Source organism: Pollachius pollachius (genome assembly GCF_949987615.1).
Source record: "Pollachius pollachius genome assembly, chromosome: 3".
Classification (NCBI taxonomy): Eukaryota; Metazoa; Chordata; class Actinopteri; order Gadiformes; family Gadidae; genus Pollachius; species Pollachius pollachius.
This window is the reverse complement of record NC_136936.1, coordinates 30401569-30421386: the sequence shown is the minus strand read 5'-3', so window position 1 is coordinate 30421386 and position 19818 is coordinate 30401569. Positions and strand designations below refer to the sequence as shown.

Here is a 19818-nt window from a genome sequence, read left to right as displayed (position 1 = left end):
TCAGTTGTAACAACTGCTGTTGCCCAAGGACTTTAGTTTACATGCATGTTTCTTAATAAATACATTTGAAATCAATTCTTAACTTTAGTTTTCATTCTTGCATTAGAGTAATGGCATGTAATGTTTTAATGGTATGATGTCATGTTTGCAAATATTACTGTACATTGTGAATATTGCACTGAAGCTTTATTTGAAGAAAATCGTGAATCAAATTGAAATCGCAATATCTGCCAGAAAAATCGCAATTAGATCTTTTCCTGAAATCATTCAGCCCTAGTCTCATGCTATCATTGGCATAGGTGCAGCCTCGGACCCTGACCAGGTGAAACCTAACTTTAAGTATTCAGGATCATATTTCCTACGTTTTTTGCTGGGTCCTGTCTCCTCCCTTAATGCTGACTACTGTTGACTTGGGACAAGGAAATTATGCATTTTAAAACTAATACACGCACACACAATAACCGATATCAATAGAGCTGTATACAGATGTGTATTTTTTCTTTGCGTATCGCGTTTCGCGCCTCCCCTGTGGCGTTTTGGCTCCCCCGAGGGGAGGTGCGCCTCACCTATTGAAAACCACTGCCGTAGCGCATTTGTGTTTGGTAGTACTCGATTCGGTCTGTTTTGTTTTTGTGCAGACATTTTGCACATGTGAGGTTTTGTTAATCCTTTGTTCTGTAATCCGAATAAACCATTGTTTGTTCATGGTGAACCATGCTCTGACCCGCTCATTTGTGCCGCATCCTTCGGGCTGTGACATTCTTGGGGGCTCGTCCGAACGCCGACATCGTAGCCGATTTGGAATAACTAGTTGTAGAGTGCGCCGAACCTTCGGGCATTTCATTTTGAATATGCTAGTCAGTTCTTGGTTCAGTATGGTGCATGTTGGTTCATGCAAACCGTAGTGTTCTGTATAAGTGAACGAGTAGTTGTATGGTTGGTTGGTTATATTGAAGAGGCTGTTATGTCCTTCAATTAGTGTTTGCCACGTTGTATTATGAGACATCGCTGGATTGTCTTTTGGTAAACTTCAGTTTGAGTTTTTTGTGTGTCTTCAGATGGGTGGTCTGTTATTTTGTTTTGCTTTTTTGGGGTGGCACGAGGCTTAGAGCAGTCGTCTCGGGGGCATTTCCCTTGTCCGCGGAGTTACTATCAACTGGTGGCTCTTTCAGACTTGCGGGATTTCTGCTTAAAATCCCCAGTCTCACGCCGCCTGAAGAAGGTAAGGTCTACTTTTACTTAGGTCTTGGGGGGGGGGGGGACATTTGTTGATTGGGCTTGTGTGAATATGGTTGCACAAATTGTCACTGAGTTTGTCCGCACTCCCTCTGCTGAGTTATTGAACTCTGACTAAAGATCAGTTACTCGAGGTGGCGGACAATTATAACATCGTCGTATCAGAATTACAAAGAAGGTTGAAAGAAAGCATAAGGTGTGTAGTTGTGGCCGGGTTGGTGGATCAGCAGGTGCTACTGACTACAGCGATACCTGAGACGCTGACTCCGCAAGGGTTTACTTTTGAGGAGCAAAAGGTTCTGCTGGTATTGCAGCGTGAGACGGAGCTTGAGAAAACTCGTCTCATGCAAGTTACGGCGATTGAGAAGATGCATCTCAAACAAGAGCTTGAAAAAATACGTCTGGATCAGGAGCAACAGCGCATCGATATCATGCGAGATGGCAGAACTCCAGGTGGAGGTCACCTGCGCCTAAGTTGAACATAGGGAAACATATTTGTTTAGTTCCGCTAATTTATAGATGCCGAAGTGGATACTTTCTTTCAATTGTTTGAGTGGGTAGCCGATGCGCACTGCTGGTCAGACGTGAAGAGGACGTTGCTCCTCCAGTGTGTGCTGACCGGCCGAGCTCAGCTCGCTTATTCGTCGCTGTCTGTGGCAGAGTCAAGTTTATGAGATTGTGAAAACAGCAGTGCTTAAAGCCTACGAGTTAGTGCCGGAGGCTTACCGTTTTCGAAGTATGCGTAGGGAACATGAGCAAACGCATGTTGACTTCGTGAGAGCCTTAACTTTGCAGTTCACTCGTTGGCGAAGATCGGAAGACATTGTTACATTGGATGGTTTAGTTGATCTATTTTTGTTAGAACAGTATAAAAACACACTCTCCGAAGGTGTCGCTACGTTGCCCCGCTTGCCACGGCTGCCCCGCTTCTGGGGCAGCCGCGCTGGTGGATGAGTGGGAGTTGATACACCGTTCACGCTTAGATCAGACTAAAATTGATACGGGTAATTATCAGTCATTATCGGCCTAATTTTACGCCAATCTTTGACAATCAGGAGCAGTGGTCTGCGAAAAGCCCGCAGCCTGCTCGAAAGCCGCCGCAAACCCAAAACCAGAGGCCTTTTCTGGATAATGATACGTGTGGTTTTTGTTTTAGAAAAGGTCACTGGAAGATGCAATGTCCGGTGCTTAAAGCAAGGGAACCTCAATCACTTAGCTCAACTGCTGGGACTTCGATCCTGGCTGTTCCTATGCCTGCGATCGTTGACGTCGAGTTGCCCACTGGTCGGCCAGCGTCCGCCTCTGCGTGTGTGGCAGACCGCGAGGTGACGTTTGACCCATTCATATCTGATGGCTTTGTGTCGCTTGTTAGTGGTCATAAAGTCCCTGTGAAAATTTTAAAGGATACTGGGGCTAGTGGCTCTGTTATACTGGAGTCTGTGTTGTCTTTTTCAAATGAGTCATACACTGGAAGTTCACTGTTAATCCGTGGAATTGGCTTAAAAACAATTTCCGTGCCTTTGCATAAAGTCTCCCTTGAGTGTGAGCAGGGTACAGGGTGACGTAGAGCTTGGTGTTCGGCCTGCTCTACCTATCGACGGCATCTCCTTGGTGCTTGGGAACCAACTGGCAGGTGGACGCGTCTGGGCAGATGCGTCTTTTCGTCTGGTCATTACTGAAGAGCCGCTGTCTACAGACGAGAGTGCGCAAGAGTACCGAACGGTATTTACCACCTGTGTAGTTACGCGCTCTGCTAGTCAGAAGACTAACTGACAAAGTGCAGTCAACAAAAACTGAGACGTTTTTTTTGCTCGCTGATTATCCTGTCTCTGTTTCACGTGAGGAATTGGCAGGAGAGCAAAAAGCAGATGAGACATTGGACTCGCTGTTTAAACTAGTTGTTGTTGACAATGAAATTCGGAATAAAGTGGGAGGCTACTTCATCAAAGACGGCGTGTTGTTGAGAAAATGGTCTCCTCATGCCGACTGTTTTGTTGGTGAACCAATTGTCCAGGTGGTGGTGCCTGTGAAGTTTCGTCCGCTGGTACTCGAAACCGCTTATGATAAGCTCGCTGGTCATGCTGGTGTGCAGAAAACGTATGACCGTCTTTTGCGCTATTTCCATTGGCCGCAAGTTAAGCGTGACGTTGCCAGTTATGTGAAAACGTGCAAAACTTGCCAACTGACAGGTAAACCCAATGAAACTTTGAAGCCTGCTCCCTTGCGTCCGATTCCGACTGCGAGTCAACCATTTGAACACCTTATCATTTAAATGTTGGGCCTCTCCCTCGCTCTAAAACAGGTTGTGAGTACCTTCTCATGGTTATGTGCCAGACCACTCGCTATCCAGCTGCTTTTCCATTGCGTTCTATTAACAGGAAAGCCATTGTTAAAGCACTTAGTCAGTTTATTTCTACTTTCGGGTTGCCGAAAGTTATTCAATCTGACCGTGGGAGTAACTTTACATCCAAATTGTTCAAAGACATTCTCAGACAATTGGGAATAAGTCAGAACCTGTCAACCACTTATCACGCTCAGAGCCAAGGCGCTTTGGAGCGTTTTCATTCAATGCTGAAGCCACTGCTTCATGCGTATTGTGTCGAGTCAGATCGCGATTGGGAGGAGGGCCTGCCCTGGCTGATGTTGGCAGCCAGGGAGGTCACCCATGAGTACTGGTTTCAGTCTGAATGATCTTGTTTTTGCGCACCGTGTGCGTGGGGTATTGTCAATATTCCATGCACAATGGACCGTTTCGGAACTGCCTGATAATTTGTCTGAGTATGTTCTGGGGTTCCGCCGCCATCTCTCCTCTGCCTGGAGAGTGGCTAGGGAACGGTTGGAGGAATCTCAGAAGAAAATTAAAACACTGTTTTATCGTCGCACCGAGCACAAAACGTTTGTGGTCGGCGATCTAGTGCTCGCGCTGCTTCCGGTAATTGGCTCACCGTTTCAGGCCAAGTCCGCTGGGCCCTATAAGGTCCTGAATTGTGGTCCAAATGATAATTTTGTGATCTCGACCCCCGAGAGGAGGAATAACACTCAAAAATGTCGTGTCAATCTCTTAAAGCCGTTCTATAAGCGTGAGGAGCAGCGCGGTTCGCAAAGGGTCGATCCTGTGGTGCTAGTGGACAGCTCCTCTCTGTTTCATTCACCTTTGAGCGTAGCAGCCTCAGAGGGTGAGGAGTTGAACAAGGTCGATGATTGTGTGTTACAAGGACGTTTAAAGAATTCGGAAACCTTGCAAGCCTTGTCGTCAGTCCTTAGACATTTAAATTCGATTCAGAGCCAAGAGCTCACTGATTTGCTTGGAGAGTTTAAAGTGTTGTTCTCTGTTGTGCCTACACAGACTGATTTGCTGGAGCACGATATCGATGTTAGGGATGCTGAGCTTATCCGGGAGCGTTTTTATCGTGTGCCCATCGAGAAAAAGGAAAGTCAGGATAAAGAGGTTCAGTATTTGCTCGATAATAACTTTGCTGAACCGTCTTTCCCCAGCTGGTCTTCGCCATGTTTATTCGTTAAAAAGTCATACGGTACGTTCCGTTTTCGCACTGATTATCGCAAGCTTAACGCTGTAACTAAACCGGACTCGTTTCCTTTTACCTCGTATAGAGGATTGTATTGATGAAGTCGGTGCAGCCAAATTTGTAATGAAGTTAGATCTTCTTAAAGGGTATTGGCAAGTGTTGTTAACTGAGAGGGCTCGTGAAGTTTCCGCTTTTGTCACGCCTAAAGGGTTATTTTCTTATCGAGTCATGTTGTTCGGGTTGCGTAATACTCCAGGGACATTTCAGAGATTAATGAATCGTGTTGTGGCTGGGTTGGAAGGGTTGACTGTGTATTTGGATGATGTGGTTATCGTGAGTAATACCTGGTCGACGAATCTGGAGCGTTTGCGACTGCTCCTTGCGCGCCTAGCACAGGCACGGCTCACAGTTAATCTAGCCAAGTGTGAGTTCGCTGGAGCAACCGTGACCTATCTGGGTAAGGTAGTGGGGCAGGGGCAAGTGCTCCCTATACGTGCCAAAGTGCAGGCTATTGACGAGTTCCCTGTTCCTTCTACAAAATGCGAGTTAATGCACTTCCTCGGGATGGTGGGTTTTTACCCCTTTCAGACTTGCACACTCAAGTAGTGGAAAGGAAGACCAATTCCATTCTCCTGGATCCCTCCCACCCCCTCCACGGCTGTTTTGAGCTGCTTCCATCAGGCAGAAGATAGAGAGTGCCTCTAGCCAAAAACTCGCTCTATACAAAATCCTTCATACCCAAGGCAATACATACACACAACATACTTCTTACACAAGCACAACATACACACAATAAGAGAACAGACTGCCTTCAATCAAAGACAATTTTCTAATCTGGCAACATGTTGGACAAATAAAGCTTTTGAACCTTTGAACCTTTGAACATGCAACACAAAAACGCAAACTTGCGTAAAGCTCCCATTGGGGGAATTGGGGGAAAGGAGCTTTGGCTTTGACTCCCTGAAGTCCAGATGAACCGCGACATGGGGGAGAAAGGAATTGTTGCCTGGGATTGTCTACCGCTGGTGCCCCGGCGGCGGTGCCCCGGCAGCAGAGCCTCGGCGGAGGAGCCCCGGCAGCTGCGCATTTAGCCTTCTTCGAGTCCGTTGCAATCTCAGATGTCGTTCTGCTAGTATCTGGCGCAGGTCACAGCTGATGGGGTCGGTTCTGCCAGGTCCTGGGGGCTGCACTGGGGGGCGTCATCACACTGCAGTAGGTGAGACATACTGCTCCACAGCTGCATGTGTCTTCTGGCTGGTAGCTCCATTCTTTCCTAAGTTATTTGCACCTCCCCTGCTCCACTCGTAGTCTGTTGAGAGTCTTCCAGGTTAGCCATGGGAGGTTGTGCCCCCTGGCGAGGCATTCCGTAGGAGTGATTCCTCTCTCCATCCAGTCATGGGCTCGTGCGTAGTGCTGGTTCCATTCATCTTTTCAGACATTGGTCCTTGCTGTTTCTTTGGTTGTCTGGAGAGGTAGGACTGTATGCAGGAAGCTGGCTCTGGATTTCAGTCGGGGTGGAGGTGCTGTGTGTCCATGCAGGGGGTGTCAGGTATTGGTCTCCTTTGCTCTCTGCTCGTTTTGGGCGACGATGGATGATCTGATGTGGGGGGGGGCAATGCCAGCGAGGGCGTAGCGGCACGGAACTGGCGTTGTCTTTATGCATCCCGTGATAATGCGGCAGGTGTCGTTGAGGGCTGTGTCAACCAGTTTGGTGTGATGAGTGCGGCTCCAGCTTGAGCATGCATATTAGGCTGTGGAGAAGCACAGGGCTAGGGCAGTTGCACAGATGGTTGACGGATTTAGCGCCCCACATTGAGTTTACCAGTTTGCACAGGACGTTGCTGCGGGTGTTGACCTTGGCTTTGGTGTTCTGGAGGTGGGTTTTGAAAGAGAGTGTCCTGTCGTGTGTGACTCCAAGGTACATGGGGTGGGAGTGGTTTGAGAGTTTGTTGCCATCCCATGAGATGCTCAGTTCTTTACCGGCAATCTCGATTTTTAAGATGGAAGCTGCATAGTTGGGTTTTTGATGGGTTGGGTTTCAGGTGGTTGTTATTGTAGTAGGTTGTCATCTCTTAGAGGGCACTTTCCAGGTCATGCTCAATCTTCGGGAAGTTCTCCTGTTGGGTGGTGATGCAGAGGTCGTCAGCATAGATGAAGCGGCAACATTGTGGGGGGAGTGGTTGGTCGTTGGTGTAGATGTTGAAGAGGAGGGGGGCCAATACGCTGCCTTGTGGTGGGCCGTTCTTTTGGGCTTTCCATTTGCTTATCGTTTAGTTGAACAAAGAAGCTCCTGTTGCTGTATGGTTGAGTCATAACTTGGTGGAAAGCATTCTTTTAAAAGCCGCGGGGCAGAGGGGGTAGTGGGTGACCTCGGGGGATGAGAGAGGAAAAGTCAATAATTTGTCACGTTTTTGATGTTGCTTCTATGATTTCTTTTGTTTAGAGGGTATCCTGTCAACTTAAGCCCCTATGTTAACACCTCGACCTCAATGTACCATCTCTAAGCTTCCCAAGTTCAACAGACTCTCTTCTGAAACACACACACACACACACACACACACACACAGACTCCCAACAACACGTTTTTCACCATTTACACTTGCATAAACGTGTAAGCACATCAGCGATACACGACAAACCTTTGCATTGCAACAACCGACTGTTGCATTGCAACAGTCGGCAAAAGGAGGCTTTTGACGACTTGGCACAGTTCGAGGTCACCAGTCATGTCAAAAAGTTTCCTGATCACGGTGCGGTGCTGGACAGTGTCGTAGGCAGCGGTGAGGTCTATGAAATCTGCTCCGGTGATGAGTTTGCACTCAAAACCGTCCTCAATGTGTTGGGTGAGGTTCAATAGCTGCCCAGCACAGGAGCGGCCAGGGCGGAAGCCAGCTTGATCTCGAGTAAGCTTGGTGTCTATAAGTGGCATAAGGCGTTGGAGTAATAGCCTCTCGTAGAGCTTGTAGGTGATGCAGAGGAGGGAAATGGGTCTGTAGCTCTTTGGGGATGATGGGTCATTTCCAGGTTTGGGAATTGCGACAGCCTTGGACTTTCTCCATACAGGTGGGATGGTTTTCTGTGCCATGCATGAGTTCAGCATTTCTAGCAGCCAGGTCTTCGCTTTAGGTCCCAGGTGCTGTATCATTTCCGCTAGTATTCATCGATTCCTGCTGCTTTCCTAGGTTTCAGCATGCTCATTGCAGCTTTGAGTTCTTCTTGGTCGAAGGGCTTGGTGAGAGCGCTGGCTGGTTGTTGGCTGTCTGGTACCACTGTTCAGCGGTATTCTCCTGTGGGTCTGCGCCGGTTTTGGCTGCGACCGTTTGCCACCAGCTGTGCTGCAACTGAGTTTGCTGTGACTGTTGTGAGTGTGGGCGGTGTGGTATTATCTTCACCGAGACGGCGGATTGTGGCCCATGCCTTCCTGCTGTTATTGGTCATGTTGGTGTTTTATATCAGCTCCTTCCAGACTTGCCTTCAATCTTCCCCGACTGTGTTCAACAGGCTCTCTCCGAGTTCCATGGTGGTGGAGGAGAAAGGGTCCTCATGGTATGCCTTGTGGTAGGCTTCCAGTAGAACACTGGATGTTTCCGACAGCCCGGGGATGTACTCAGTCTGGCATCCTCTTGGTATGTGTCGCATGGCTGACCTTTTCAGCAGTTCTGTGAACATGGTATAGTTGTTGGGGTGTGGTGGAATGCCTGGGATGGAGTCTTCAGTCTCCTGCTGGGATTACATCCAGTTGGCCTTCCGCAGATTGAACCTTCTGCGGGAGGGGACGGTTGTTGCTTGGAGAACGAATCGGATGGTTATGGTGATTGGCCGGTGTTGCATGTGGAGGATAGGGTCCAGGACCTCTTTCACAGCTCTGGATGTTAGTTCGCTGCTCACACAGACAAGGTCTGGGTTATATCCTTGTTTCCATCTGGCGCTGTGGAAAAATTTAGGCAGCTTGGCGTTGTGGATCAGGGTCAGGTGTTTCGACTCGAGCCAGGTTTCGACTTCCTTTCCATCTTGATTGTTCACTGCATAACCCTACAATGTGCTATGGGCATTGAAGTCCCCAATGCTGATGTGGTATCTCCTCTTGCATCTGTCTGGCAGTTCAGAGTGGAGAAACAGACTTTTTGGAGGTTTGTACACTGATGTGACAGAGACATTTGGGAGGGCAACTGTGGTGGTTTCCATTTGCCCTTCTGTGGTGTGGGTGCAGACCTCTTCGATCGCAAGGTTTGGTCTGCTGAATACAACTGACCCATACTGTCTGTGTCGCATCTCGGCCACCAGCTTCATTCCAGGGATGGCTGGTCGGTGTTGTGCAGGGTCAATGTGGGTTTCCTGCATGCACACTATGCCAAAGTGGCTGTTATCACTAGTATGTCTGCCTTGCAACTGGAAAAACCTTCAATGTTGATTGATGCGATTGACAGTGCAGGCCACCAGGGGGGCGAGTGTCTGTGGTGCTTCGGCATCGTCATCTATTGGATTGCTCGGTTAGGTATACAGATATTGGCCTGCTGATAGTAATAATCATATAGTAATATGAGATTGTACAAATCAGTGTTTCCCAGGCTGCTCCACGGGGAGGTTTCTTTTAATAGCAGCCTAGGCATTTAGTGCAGTTAGCAGCCTAATAGTAAGATAAGATGACTTCATTCAGGAGTAGTTGTACTACTAGTACTAGTACAATGACTAGTTGTAGTCCTAGCAGTGCTTACCTGTCCACTGTATGCAAAGTCATCTGCGGTGCGAGACAGGTCTAGTCTCAGGGCCAGACCGAAGTCACAGATCACACACTCCTCCCGGCTCTTCAGCACGATGTTACTACTCTTCAGGTCACGGTGGGCCACAGGAACCTGAACAGAGAACATAGGATTTTCACCTCAGCTGAACATAGAACATACATGTTCACCCCACCTGAACATCACCTAACCTAAATAATGTTCACCTAACCTAACCTAACATTGAACATACATGTTCACCTAACCTAACCTATGTCTAGAGAGGAGTAACTGAGTGACCCCTCCCAAAGTGGTACAGCCCAGGTGGGCCTTGAACTGCGATTGGTCAGAAAGACGTAACAGCTAATGACAACATTGAACTCTCGTGCAGCAGGCTCGACCAGAGTGACACACAAACACACACACACTTTTAAGGAGTTTTTCACCGGCTCCGTATCCTTGCTTGCCCCAACAAGTTTGTGTGGCTAGATCCGGTATGGTGTTGTAGTTTTTCTAACGTGACTAGTTGTTGCTAGACAGCAGGTGAAAAAACTACTTTTGCCAAGCCAAAAGAGCATTAATTGCGCGATAAAAAAATTAACGCCGTTAAAATTGGTTTGCGTTAACGCCGTTAATAACGCGAAAAACTGACAGCACTATTTTTTTATTTTTCTTTATTAACTCGAAATTAATATTTATGGGATTTATTTTCCTATTACTGTTGTAGGCCAAAAGTCAACCATACATTATCAATTTGTAGAGATCCTGGTGCATATTTTCTGCGTGCAGTAGCCTATGAGCGAGTAGCTTGCTAAGATTGCCTATGGATCCAAAGAAGAGAAAGATATATAAGCTGAAAACAACATCATACAGGGAAGATATTCAGAACCTCTGCAATGAAATTCAGAAACAAAAATTCCATTAAACTGGATGTGAAAGGCAGGGTGTGTTTCATAAGCTCACATTGTTTTTCGTTCATGCAGACCCCAAGCGTTGCTGGGAATCAATGCAACAACACTACCCATCACTGAACTGGACAGTCAAAATTCATTTATTTGAAATGTTTATCAGTGTTGTTATTTTAAAGATTGTTTCATTTTCAAATTCAGGCTTGGGCTGATATTTTCTATGATGCAATGATATTCATTTAATTTGAACAAACATGGACTGAAACTGCAGAGCTAGGCCTGCTCAATTTCGACTTAAAAACCTGTACGATTTTTCCTGCTTTCCTCTCTCATGTCTTCACCTAGTTCACCTAGACTCTGCATAGCCATCCAGTCCCCCCCCCTCTCCTGCTATTGTATGTTGTCAACATGGCACTTAAAGGGTAATTCCGGTGTAAAATGGATTTTGGATATGTTTTGTATGATAACGAGTTGAAACGTTTGTTTTGGAGCACAAAAAACGCATATAGACGCTTTCTTCAGTTGGCTGTTTTCAGCCGATTCTATCAAAACGCTATAAACTTGGAACGATGGGGGCACTGGTTATGGTAAAAACTAAATCGCTATTTTAAACCACTAAAAAGGATAAAAGTAGCCCGACACTTCTTTGGTAGTATAATAAGGGTCTTAACATATAATACGAGGCATTGAGAACTTTGTAAGTGTACAGATTATTTATTAAAAATGACATTTTATACACACAATACCATCAGTAGATTACCCGTCGACGCCATTTTGTTTTTAAGACTCGATAGGTAGATTGACGAACACAGAGATTGTGACATCCGTCAGCAACAGGCAAGCTCTGTGTTCGCCAATCTACTTATCGAGTCTTAAAAACTAAATGACGTCGTTTTATATGTTAAGACCCTTATTATACTATCAAAGAAGTGTCGGGCTACTTTTAGCCTTGAAAGTGGTTTAAAATAGCGATTTAGTTTTTACCATAACCAGTGCCCCCATCATTCCAAGTTTATAGCGTTTTGATAGAATCGGCTAAAAACAGTCAACTGAAGAAAGGGTCTATATGCGGTTTTTGTGCTCCAAAACGAATGTTTCAACTCATTATCATACAAAACATATCCCAAATCCATTTTACACCGGAATTACCCTTTAATGTATGCACTTACTGTATGTTGTATTTATTCATAGTACTTAATTGTGTAGCATCTGCATTAGCTGGCTATCACTGCTGGATAAGGGGAATGGGTTAGCCTAGTGATTGTTAGTGCTTGCACTTGGTTCTATGAACATCTTTACTGTACCAACAGTGATATATTGTTTCACTTCTTATGACAAATGTTTTATTGCAATTGCATATATTCATTGCATAAACATATTTTGACCATAAAGAGAGAGAGCGAGAGAGACTTCAGAAGGGGTGTGCGCAGAAAGTACAGTGCACCCTCTAGTTATATGTCAATATTTCCGATTTTTGCAGCAGACCTCCTCAAAAACTGAAACGAATTGTTTGTGTTCCACAAAACAAAATGTAAACCAATGCATTTTGAATGGGAGTGTTTCTCAGAAAATGTTCATGCTCCACAGAACGAAACGAGAGAGAGAGAGAAAGAGAGAGAGGGAGGGAGAAAGAGAGAGAGAGGCTTAAGAAGGGTGCAGGGGCGTTTCTAGGTTTCTGAAACATCAGGGGCTTAGCCCAGAGGGAAAAGAAAAATTGAACTTTAATGCTTTATTGTGCATGCACATTTTTTCATAATGCTTTACCTAAATAAACAAAATGCACAGTTTATTATAGCTTTAAACCTTACATATATATATATATATATATATATATATATACAATCGTGTCCCATAGCAAGATTGTCCGACTTTATTCATACTGCACAGAACGAAATGTAAACCCATGCATTTTGGATGGAAGCGTTTCTCAGAATATACACAGGTATATATTAATTGTATATACAGTGGGGCAAAAAAGTATTTAGTCAGCCACCAATTGTGCAAGTTCTCCCACTTAAAAAGATGAGAGAGGCCTGTAATTTTCATCATAGGTATACCTCAGCTATGAGAGACAAAATGAAAAAAAAAAATCTAGAAAATCACATTGTCTGATTTTTAAAGAATTTATTTGCAAATGATGGTGGAAAATAAGTATTTGGTCAATAACAAAAGGTCATCTCAATACTTTGTTACATGCCCTTTGTTGGCAATGACAGAGGTCAAACGTTTTCTGTAAGTCTTTACAAGGTTTTCACACACTGCTGCTGGTATTTTGGCCCATTCCTCCATGCAGATCTCCTCTAGAGCAGTGATGTTTATGGGCCTTCGCTGGGCAACACGGATTTTCAACTCCCTCCAAAGATTTTCTATGAGGTTGAGATCTGGAGACTGGCTAGGCCACTCCAGGACCTTGAAATGCTTCTTACGAAGCCACTCCTTCGTTGCCCGGGCGGTGTGTTTGGGGTCATTGTCATGCTGAAAGACCCAGCCACGTTTCATCTTCAGTGCCCTTGCTGATGGAAGGAGGTTTTCACTCAAAATCTCACTTTTCATTCTTTCAGTCATACGGATCAGACGTCCTGGTCCCTTGGCAGAAAAACAGCCCCAAAGCATGATGTTTCCACCCCCATGCTTCACTGTAGGTGTGGTGTTCTTTGGATGCAACTCAGCATTCTTTCTCCTCCAAACACGACGAGTTGAGTTTTTACCAAAAAGTTCTATTTTGGTTTCATCTGACCATATGACATTCTCCCAATCCTGTTCTGGATCATCCAAATGCTCTCTAGCAAACTTCAAACGGTGCCGGACATGCACTGGCTTTAGCAGGGGGACACGTCTGGCACTGCAGGATTTGAGTCCCTGGCGGCGTAGTGTGTTAGTGATGGTAGCCTTTGTTACTTTGGTCCCAGCTCTCTGGAGGTCATTCACTAGGTCCCCCCGTGTGGTTCTGGGGATTTTTGTTCACCGTTCTTGTGATCATTTTGACCCCACAGGGTGAGATCTTGCGTGGAGCCCCAGATCGAGGGAGATTATCAGTGGTCTTGTATGTATTCCATTTCCAAATAATTGCTCCCACAGTTGATTTCTTCACACCAAGCTGCTTACCTATTGCAGATTCAGACTTCCCAGCCTGGTGCAGGTCTACAATTGTGTTTCTGGTGTCCTTTGACAGCTCTTTGGTCTTGGCCATAGTGGAGTTTGGAGTGTGACTGTTTGAGGTTGTGGACAGGTGTCTTTTATACTGATAAGGAGTTCAAACAGGTGCCATTAATACAGGTAACAAGTGGAGGACAGAGGAGCCTCTTAAAGAAGAAGTTACAGGTCTGTGACAGCCAGAAATCTTGCTGGTTTGTAGGTGACCAAATGCTTATTTTCCACCATAATTTGCAAATAAATTCTTAAAAAATCAGACAATGTGATTTTCTGGATTTTTTTTTTTTCATTTTGTCTCTCATAGCTGAGGTTTACCTATGATGAAAATGACAGGCCTCTCTCGTCTTTTTAAGTGGGAGAACTTGCACAATTGGTGGCAAAAAATACTTTTTTGCCCCACTGTATATATATTTATTATATATGGAGAGGCCCTCTTAAGCCCATCAGATAATTGGCTCCACAGTGCATCGTGTCTCTCTCTAGGGCTCCCTCTCTCCTTTCCACTGTGTTTCGAGAATTGATACAGATTTAACGAGAAAGGATGTAATGATAACGCCAAGAAAATAAAGGCTCCATGGTTATAATAATTTAAATATAATAAACTTATAAAGGGTGTAACGAGACACCTTGACAATCTAGTTGTGGGCCAGCAGAGGCTGAATTTTAACCGAATTCGGCCTATAACCTTATACATACATCTAGTCTTACTCTATATACATGTCAAATGTATGATATGCTGTATGTTTAGCCTGGTTTTTATGTTCGAAATATTTTTACATTGTCTGGTTATACCTGAACCACACTTCCACATAGTAGGAAGTGGATTTTCAATGGTCAGATACAGATCTTATTATAATATGAATCTAATAATTTTATATATATATATATATATATATATAATATATATTTTAATATTTCAATGTTTCAATATTAAACCAATGCAATTCAATCTGGAGATTTTTTTTTCACATCAGAAGAGGGGGCGGGCTGCGCATTGCATGCTCTAGTTATTGATTTGTCAAAACAACAATCCAATTTATCTGATTTTTGTCTCACACCAGAATGTAGTATTACTACGTTGGTCCATAAAGGAAAATGCATTACAATAACGCCTCTAAACATGTGACACACTCTATTCTTTAGGCACCTAACCTAACATAACATATATAACACCTAAGATAACATATATAACATCTAACCTAACATAACATGTATAATACCTATCCTAATATATATAACACATCACACCTAACCTCACATACTGTAACATATATAACACCTCACATCTAACCAAACATGACACCTAACTAGGGCTGCACAATATGGGCAAAATATGATATCCTGATATTTTTTGGCTGAATGGCGATATATGATATATATCTCGATATTTTCTATAGAGTGGGTTAGATGGCTTCGTCGCATTGTCCTGCGTACTACGGTGAGGGTTTCATTGCGCCCTAGTTTTAATCCCCCGCTCCCTCCCTTCTCCGTTCCATTTGGGAACATGTTTGGTTTAATTTCGCTTGTTTCGTATATTTTAATTTATTAATTAATTAAGGGCGCCACCAGAGGGCGCCCCCAACACATTTGCCGCCCTAGGCGATCGTCTAGGTCGCCTATGCCGAGCGCCGGTGTTACACCGAATTCTGCGACCCACCGAAAAGTGTGACCCCAGGGGGCGCTGTTGCATATTTTTTGCAATATGCACGAGTTTGTCTCTGGGCCTGGGTGCAGCAGGGACTCATTAGAGTCCTTAATGATGAGCTGGGTAATAGGATGCTTTGGGTCCAGGATAATTGAGTGGATGATGTCGGGGTCCAGGTCCTGGGATCGACGTAGCCTTCCTCCTACTCTCATCAGCCCAACAACTGGATCCAGTTCAGGAGAGAGTGAGATGAGACGACTTTGCCTAGGGAGAGGCTTCCCTTTCTGGAGAGCATCAAGTTCTTTAGGGAAACATGATGCCTGGGCTTGTTGCAAGATTAAGGTTTCGGCTGCTCCGAATTTTCAATTATTATTATTATTTATTTATTTTTTCAGACTGGGTCAGTGCCTGCTCAGTGGCGGTGACGAGGTCACTCCAGCTTTGATGCTGGGAGGCAACTGGCACTGTACTGGTAGCAGCAGAAAGATTCAGGCACAGGGCAGCTTTCCTCAATTCACCGCTGTCATTGAGTGGTGATGAATGGGCAACATCAGGGGCAACAGGCCAGCAAGTCTCAGGCTTCTGCAGGAAGAGCGGCCCGGTCGTCCAGTAGTTAGTTTGAGCCAAGTCACATAGTTTCTTGCCTCGGGTAAGGGCATCCGCTGGGTTGTTTGGACTGTCAACATATCTCCAGTCATCAGAGCCTGTGAGTTCCTGGATTTCTGCGATCCGGATGCCGACAAAGACCTTATTGTGGCATGACTCCGATTTCAACCAGGTCAACACTGTTGTGGAGTCACTCCAAAGGATAGTCCGGGCCAATGACAAGGTAAGTTCAGACCTCAAGGTGGTGGCTAACTGCTCCCCTAAAAAGGCAGCACTCAATTCGAGACGGGGCATTGACAATTGTCTCGTCGGTGATAAAGGCAACATGAATGTGATTTTGGTTGTCATGGACACTCAAGTAAGCCACTGTGCCATAGGCCCGTTCCGCAGCATCAGAGTAGACATGAAGCTCTCGGTACAAACCCGACTGGTCAGCACAAGGGGGCACATAACAGCGGGGCAGTCTGATGCTCGGGAGGTCAGACAGTTCATGTTCCCACTTCAGCCACTATTCAGCCAGTTTGGGCTCAGTGATAGGGTCATCCCAGCCTTGTTTGGTTTTCCACAAGTCTTGTACCAGCACTTTGGCCCGTGTGGTATAAGGTAAGAACCCAAATGGGTCATATTGACTGACAAGAGTGCGGTAGATGAGGCGAAGGGTGGGAATCTTAATGGGCGTCACCCGGTGTTTGTATCCCAGGCTATCAGGAAGACAGCTCCAGCACAAGCCAGCGGCAGCTTGAGAGAGCCACAAGTCAGTGCTAACAGATCTTGCCTCAGGGTGGAGGTGTTCTACCACCCTAGAGTCATTACTTGCCCACTGACGGATTTCTAATCCCCCTTTGGACAGTGTACCACGAAGTTTGTCCAGCAGGGCTTTGGCTGTGGCTGATGGGTCGAAGCTTTGCAGGCAATTATCTACATAGAAAGCTCTAAGCACGGAGTCCAACACTTAATGGTTGCTCTCGGGGTGCTCCTTCCCATGCCGTTGCCGGGCATAAATGGCGCAACTCATAGGTCTTTGGGTGAGTTGCCTGAGCCATAGCTCGCCAGAGGAACCTGAGTAGTGGCAGCACGGAGGAGGTGGACTTGGTGGAACATAGATTTTATGTCACCACTGATGGCCACACTATACTCTCGGAAATGGAAGAGCACGCCAAGAAGTGAGGTACCAAGAGTTGGACCAGGAAGAAGGCTATGATTGAGGTTGAGATCATTCAGTTGGAAAGAACAGTTGAACACCAGTCGATGTTTCCCACTAGCTTGTTTGATAACATGATGGGGAACTAGCCAAGACTCTGAACCTGGCTGGTCGTCTTTGGGATCCACCTCCTTCACATAATCCATATCAACGAGTTTCTGGATCTCCTGGTTGTAGATCTCAGTTAGCCCTTGATCCTTCTTCAGTCTGCGCTCGGTTCCCCGGAGCCATGGCAACAAGGTATGGACTGAGGAGAATAACTGTGGACTGTTGGGTGCTCTGAGCAGTGGGGTAGCATACTGCAAGACCCCACCTACTTCTTTGATGGCTGTATTAGTCTCAAGCAGTTCCAGGATAATGATCTTGTTTCGATCGAGTCACTTCCTTTTCCTTACGGTGTGGTAAGGAATCCAGTCTCCACAGTCTCTCAACATTCTCCATCAACTCTGCGGTAGCTGGGCAGGATGCATGATCACAGAGAGTGAACAAGTGCATCCGAAGTGGGTGTTCAAGGGAAGGCATTGGCTGGGGACTGGACAGCCCATACCAGTGCAGTATGTATGGCGATGGGTCCCCCATAAGGTCCAATGCAGACAGGCTCTTTGGGCACCAACAAGTGGGCATGATCTGAGCCTATAAGGACTAAGGGTCGAGCATGGACAAAGTCTGGTAAGGGTAAGCCTTGCAAGTAGGAATACTCCCTCTGCAGGTCAGAGGCACGACAAGAATGCTCAGCCAGGTTGAGGACAGGGGCAGTAAATGCATTAGCTATAGAGAACCTAATCTTCTTCTTCCGGCGCACAGACGAGATATGACAGGAGATGGTCTCACCGCTCATGGGAATTACCTCATGCCGCACGGTTCTGAGAGTTATGATCTCTTCTGGTCCTTTTTAGTTGTAGCTGGGATGCTGCCGAGGTCAGAATGACTGTTCTTTCTGAGCCATCGTCCAGGATGCAGCCTCTGCCCAACATCACACGGGCCGATCGGTTTGGCTGATCAATGTACAGAGTCTCTTCATTGCACGGTGCACGGACGAGCACATTGAGAATATCTGCCGTAGTCGAGTTCTCATGGCTTTGTGGGTGTGTGGACAGTCGATGCGCGATGTCATGCAGGATGGTGAGATGCAGCTCTTTGCAGGTGTCGCAAGGCTTTTTGAGGGTGCATTTATCCGGCTTATGGCAGCGAGCACATCTGTAGCAACGATCATTCTTCTCTATCCATGTTCTCAGTTCTGATTGGCTGAACGCCTTCACTTTTGGGCAGGTTCCCAGGAAGTGGTCATGGTTGTTACAGTATGTACAGAAAGTTTGGAACTTGGGTTTATCAGGGATGGTCATCCTCTTTTCACGGCCCTGGTGGACACTAGGCTGGCTTTCCACAGTGGCTGTGTTGCTAAGATACATAGTAGTAGGCATCCCCTTCCTCCCCTGGTTCTTCTGTACAGGCTCTCATCTCTCCATTGAAGCAGGGACTGAGAGTTGTTGGGCAACACTCTTGGCCGGGGCCTTCAATTGGAGCCCGGCAGAGAAGTCTTCCAAGGTGTATGTTTCTTCTGCGCCATCTTTCAGGATGCCACGGTTCAAACAGTGCTCAATGAAACTGTCCCGGTATGGAAGGGGGAGCTTGGTGAGTAGCTTGTCAACCCATATTGCATTATAGTTCATCCGAATACAGTTAATAGTTTAATATTCAACAAAAATCTACTAAAGTATATTTGAAACTATTAATTGCATCCTGTTTAATAATAATGCAATATATTAGCAAACTGTTTCCTGTAGTAAGTAGCAGCCCACCATTGGCAACTACTACAACAATCAGAATGACAAAATGTATTTTTATTGTTTTTTCTTTTGATTTTATATGATTTATTTCCTGAAACAATTCCATGGTAACGTCTCTGCCACCAGTCTGTGAGTGTAATTTGTAGACGGTCCCTAAAACTGGTTGCAGCCAGAACGTAGATGACGTTGTTGCACAGACATCGATAGCAACAACATGTCTTTGTGATTTTTCGCGATACGGTGTCCTAAACTGTCCTCAACATACTACACCCGTAATGTAGTGCAATTGTGTCGATGAATCCTATTGCGTGGTAAACCAAAACCGGATGCTAACTTGTACCTGCTGAGGCAGTATGCTCCGCTAGAGCTGCTCTTTAGCATTGCGCTAACCGGGGCTAACAGAGCCTGTTCCTTCTCGTCCTATTAACTGTATTTATGGGACAGAGCCCGATTAAATCTGGATATTTTAATAAATTCGGTGTTATAGGTTTTAAACAACATGTCCGAGTTGTTTGAATGACAGAAGCTCCGCTAACTCGATGCTTAAGCGCTAACTGAAGCTAACAGCCTGTCCCCTCCGGTCCAATTAACTGTATTTATAGCTATGCCTTTTTTTCTTTTAAATATGACCAAACACAATGGCCAGAGGACCAGCATCCTTTCTTAACTGGCAAACAAAATAATCTTTACATGTTCTAGAAATGTTCATTAATTGACAGCCCTAATGTTTATTTTCTTGTTTTCTGATACTTTATTACAGTACGGAAGGGGCGATTTATAGGTACCTGGTCAGGGCTTGGTCAGCCTTCAAATCCAAGGTGTGGAGACTGCAGGGAAACCGCACAGAGAGGACACTAAAGAGCCATCTCTCATTCATCGAGTGGACTCATTGGTTTGCGAATGACCACAAAGATGCTCTCATAGGCAGATTGCTGCATGGCATTCACCACTTATTCAAATTGTAGAGGTTGAAGCAGCCTGCATTTTGGTCCCTTGCCATAACACTGTCATGTGTTTTATCAAAACACAATCAGTAA

General features: G+C 45.6%; 1 protein-coding gene across 2 annotated transcripts in view; it reads right to left on the bottom strand.

The window, feature by feature from the left end:
• The window catches only part of tgfbr2l (transforming growth factor beta receptor-like), an 81530-nt gene that overhangs the window by 38817 nt on the left and 22895 nt on the right, over positions 1 to 19818 (bottom strand). For both annotated transcript variants that reach the window (XM_079731890.1, XM_079731891.1), the window contains one exon: positions 9479 to 9616. In XM_079731890.1, coding sequence (XP_079588016.1) covers positions 9479 to 9616 — 138 coding nt within the window. The remainder of the gene's footprint in view (positions 1 to 9478; positions 9617 to 19818) is intronic.